The sequence below is a fragment of the Sinocyclocheilus rhinocerous genome, unplaced genomic scaffold, assembly GCF_001515625.1.
Source record: "Sinocyclocheilus rhinocerous isolate Xijiao unplaced genomic scaffold, SAMN03320098_v1.1 scaffold2319, whole genome shotgun sequence".
Lineage (NCBI taxonomy): Eukaryota > Metazoa > Chordata > Actinopteri > Cypriniformes > Cyprinidae > Sinocyclocheilus > Sinocyclocheilus rhinocerous.
Window position 1 is genome coordinate 219,973 of NW_015658546.1, and position 5,000 is coordinate 224,972.

General features: G+C 41.8%; 1 protein-coding gene across 5 annotated transcripts in view; it reads left to right on the forward strand.

Moving 5' to 3' along the window:
• slc2a9l2 (solute carrier family 2 member 9, like 2) overlaps positions 1-5,000 on the forward strand; it is a 39,459-nt gene that overhangs the window by 5,679 nt on the left and 28,780 nt on the right. For all 5 annotated transcript variants that reach the window (XM_016531192.1, XM_016531195.1, XM_016531193.1 and 2 more), the window contains 3 exons: positions 1,435-1,523; positions 2,777-2,875; positions 3,923-4,083. In XM_016531192.1, the coding sequence (XP_016386678.1) occupies positions 1,452-1,523; positions 2,777-2,875; positions 3,923-4,083 (332 nt within the window). In that variant the 5' untranslated portion in view covers positions 1,435-1,451. The remainder of the gene's footprint in view (positions 1-1,434; positions 1,524-2,776; positions 2,876-3,922; positions 4,084-5,000) is intronic.

Here is a 5,000-nt window from a genome sequence, read left to right on the forward strand (position 1 = left end):
GTGTGTGTGTGAGTGTGAGTGTGTGTGTTTGTGTGTGTGTGTGTGTTAATCATTCAGTTATACATGACTCAGAGAGAGAGAGACGGGTCACTAGAGCTGTTTTATGGTGTCTCTCTCTCACACGTGTTTGTTTTTCTGTCGGTGGGTTTTCTGCTGTTTTTATAGTGAGCTGATGATATTTTTTTGCCGATTACTTTGATTTTAAGCTCATTTTGTGTAAAACGTGAAACAAAAAGCAACTTTAAAGATGCACTCAGCATTTGTGTCCTTATTTATAAAGTTTTACTCATTTGGCATGTTGAGATGACCATATTAATAATGATTAGTATGAATTATTGTGATTATTACAAGCCAGACTTTATGTTTCATTTGTTTTTATCTGTATGTAACAGGAGTTCTTTCTCTCACTGCACAATATTCCTTAAGATATTTTTGTTTTTCTGCTATAATTATGTCAAAGCTGCTCGTTTATAGATTACAGATTGTTTTATGGCAAGGCATTACAGGTGAAACCATTGTGTGATTCCTGCACTGCTCAGCTCAGAGGTTTCAGTCTGTTTTGCTCCATATCACATCTCTTCTCTCAGTCTAGTGGACAGAAAACATCATGAATACACATTGAAGTGTTAATTTTATTGCACTTTATCTATTTGCGTCTGTAGATTTCAATCTTTAAAGAGTTTTTTCTGTTACAAACAGCAAACGTTACAGTTTTATTCCTCTCTATATTCTGAAGGTTTGCTCATAATTCATTCACACTGATTTATACAACATTTTACTCCTAAAAACATGGTGAAAATGTGTTTGTTTTCTGTCTGTTGACAGTATTTTCTGATTTATGGAGTAATAAAAAGAGAAATCCAAATTATTAATACAAGAAAATTTGTGTTTATTCATTCATTTAATTTTCTGATGGTTATTTACATCTCAACATCCAATCAACAACTGGCAGAAAAAAGCAAGTCCCAACAATATTTGTTTTCTTTGTTTCAATAATCCTTTTCAATCATATATACGTCACTGACGTGCGGCACTAATATATATCTGCTACACAAAATAAATGCATTACAGCTTCTTCTAAATTGGTCCATCATCGTTATAAATCTGCCAGCTCTAGAGCAGCTCTATGCTGAAGCACTAGGCATTATTTAGACACAACAGCATGTAGACCCTGGTGTAAGTGATTCTGTGTGTGTCCTCCAGCAGGGGTCGCTGTACAATCACACACATTTACAACCAAAAGCCAGCACAGATAATATGAAAACAGTCTGTAGATTCTGTCTGGACGCACGCTAAGTTCCTCAAGACATCCACAGTTCTGCAGCCCGGATCAAACTCACCTGTGATCATGAAAACTGTATTAGGGCTGGAGAGAAACTCTGCAGGACGGTGGATCTCCACAATGTTCTTCATGTGTGTGTGTGTGTGTTTCAGGGGTCTAATAGTGAGAGATGGAGAAAAAGACCAATGAGGAGGAAACGCAGCGCAAAGACAGCAGTGACGTCAAAGGTCCACCTAAACAGGTGTGTGTGTGTGAGTGAGAGAGAGAGAGAGAGAGTGTGTGTGTGTGTGTGTGTGAGTGAGTGAGAGAGAGAGAGAGAGAGAGAGTGTGTGTGTGTGTGTGTGAGAGAGAGAGAGAGAGAGAGAGAGTGTGTGTGTGTGTGTGTGTGTGTGAGTGAGAGAGAGAGAGAGATAGAGAGTGTGTGTGTGTGTGTGAGAGAGAGAGAGAGAGAGAGAGAGTGTGTGTGTGTGTGTGTGTGTGAGAGAGAGAGAGAGAGAGAGAGTGTGTGTGTGTGTGTGTGTGACTCACACTCACACACACACACACACACACACACAGGTTCTGCAGTATCATCATGTGTATTATTGATCTCACACAGATCAAGGCCTCACGTTCTTGTCGTCATCCATTAAATTCTATTTTACTCAGGTGAACCTTTCTTTGTAGAATATACATCATAATTCTTCCAGACAGTCGCTGGTTTCCAGCTAAAGGGATAATTCACCCAAAAATGAAAATGTGTCATTCTGTCAGTTCTAAACTTTGTTTCTTCTGTTGAACACAAAAGAAGATATTTTGAAGAATGTTTGTAAACAAACAGTTGACGGTAGCCATTGACTTTGTAAAGAAATACTATGGAAGTGAATGGGGACCAGAAAAGATAGACACTCATACAGGTTAAGGGTGAGTAAATGACAGAATATGAATTTTTGGGTGAACTATCCTTTTTAGGTCCAGTCAGCATTTCATTGGTTATTCACGGGACAATCAACATCATGAATCAAGGCTGTTGAATCATGTTTTTGTCTTTTCATACATATCTTTTCAACATTTATTTATATGTATTTATAAGCATTCAACATTAAAGCAACATTAATTCAACCTCATTTCAAGAAGGTCATCACGTGACCGCTCATTAGTCACTAATCACTAGTTTCGGTGTGTTTGAATCTGTGATCGGGAGAAGCTTGGTTATGAATATTCATAAAACGTTCAATCAGACTAATGCGGAAGCGACGGATCGGTTAAATCCTGCGTGTCCCAGATGGACGTGGAGGTTCACTGCTGTGTGTGTGTGAGATGATCCGCATTATGAGCACGTGAGGACAGACAGGTACAGGTCATGTGATCATGTGACACATGCTCCTCAGCTCATGATCTCTGGAGATCCGGGAGATCAGACACACTGACCACACGCCGCTAAAAACACCAGCGTGACATCAGCCACTGAAATACCCTCAGTGTGTGACTAACGTGTGTTTCTCTTCCCATCAGCGTCTGACCGTGTGTTTGATCAGCGCCGCGTTCTTTGGATCTGTAGGATCGTCCTTCCTGTACGGATATAACCTGTCTGTGGTCAACGCTCCGGCCAGCGTAAGTCCAGCTCTGAGCTTTCATCACTGAGTTAAACAGCAGTAGCGGACGCTGTGATGGAAACTAATCAAGCTTACGCACACACACACACACACACACACGATTATAATGCAGTTCAGTCCCTGGTTTGTGTGAGCGAGTTAAAGCTGCCTGTTAGCAGTGACTCCCTGTGGCGCGTTTGAATTCAGAGAAGCTCCTGCTGCATTTGATCTGACACAAGTTTGCTGTGAACTCCATCAGTGTCAACAAACCTCAGCCAGTCACAGCTCACCACCCTCTACAGCCAATCACAGCTCACCACCCTCTACAGCCAATCACAGCTCACCACCCTCTACAGCCAATCAGAGCAGGGCAAAGCATCTATCTATCTATCTGTCTATCTGTCTGTCTGTCTGTCTATCTATCTATCTATCTATCTATCTACCAGTCGTCTATCTATCTATCTATCTATCTATCTATCTATCTATCTGTTCATCAGTCGTCTATCTATCTATCTGTCTGTCTGTCTGTCTGTCTATCTATCTATCTATCTGTCTATGTCTGTCTGTCTGTCTATCTATCTATCTCTTCACCAGTCGTCTATCTATCTATCTATCTATCTGTCTGTCTATCTATCTATCTATCTATCTATTCACCAGTCGTCTATCTATCTATCTATCTATCTATCTGTTCATCAGTCGTCTATCTATCTATCTGTCTGTCTGTCTGTCTGTCTGTCTGTCTATCTATCTGTTCATCAGTCGTCTATCTGTTCATCAGTTATCTATCTATCTATCTATCTATCTATCTATCTATTCACCAGTCATCCACAGATATCTATCTATCTATCTATCTATCTATCTATCTATCTATCTGTCTGTCTGTCTGTCTATCTATCTTTCTGTCTATCCACCCGTATCTCTTCTCCTGTCATTCTGAGTCTCATTAGTTTGGCTGTGTATCGAGTGCTCAGAGAGTCACGTGTAGCGTGTCAAAGGTCACCTGAGTGTCGTATATCCAGAGGTCACATTGATCCGTCTGTCTCTCTCTCTCTCTCTCTCTCTGCAGTACATAAAGACCTTCTACAATAAGACGTGGATCGATCGCTATAATGAGCCCATTGGGGACGGGACGGTCACCCTGCTCTGGTCGGTCACCGTGTCCATCTTTGCCATCGGCGGTCTGGTGGGGGCGCTGACGGTCTCCTTCCTCATCAAAGCCTTGGGCAGGTGAGACTCCTGCGCAAATTACACTTCAGCCAACTAATTAGTCCAAAACAATTCAACACAGACAAACCGGTCTAGAGCTAGTTTAGTTCTGTCGTGGTTTTCATTGACAGTCAGACCTCTTCTGTATGCTCAGGCCAATTATGTAAACATATGCAAATGATATGTAAATAAGGTAATGAGTAACTTTCATGTTGTGTTTGATGTTGAGCTTGTGTCGGTAGGTTGGCTATGGTTTGTCATTTGCTGCCATCATAGGTGCACTTATAAGACATCTTAACTGAACTGGAATCTAATGCAGCATCAGATGCATCTGGATAAGAGTCCCAGAGTGCACTGCAGTGAACGCAGTGAAACGATGGAGGGTAGAGTCGAGTAAGACAGCAGCACTGATCCGCTCTAGTTCAGGCAGAACATTTATCGATAGATTCATGAGTTCTGTACATCTGTCCTGTCAGGTTGTGGCTGGATTGTGCGTAAATTGTGACAGTGTTGACATGTCGTGGCCTTTATGACGACTGCTGTGTTTGTGACACACATGTAGACGTATGTTGTGCTGGGCTCATCAGAACACTGGTCACGCTGCATTAGGAGGCGACACGCACACACATAAACACGCTCTGAAAGGTGTTTAACAGGAAGCTGTTCTCTGGATGGAGCCGTTTCAACACACATTATTTCCCAGGGGGAAATCTTTATCAGCATCTGGACAGAAGATCAGCTGCAGCAGAAACGAGTCTAGTGTAGGGCTGCACCATTAATCGAAATTAAATCACAAAGGTGATAAATCGTGATTTGGCAGAAGCTGCGATTGTCATGCGTATCTTTCAGTGAAGCACGGTTCTGTGATTAGCAGTAAATCTCCATCCAAAGGCCAGAGGGCGCTCTCGTGCTGAATCTCCAAATACGCCTTGCAGAAG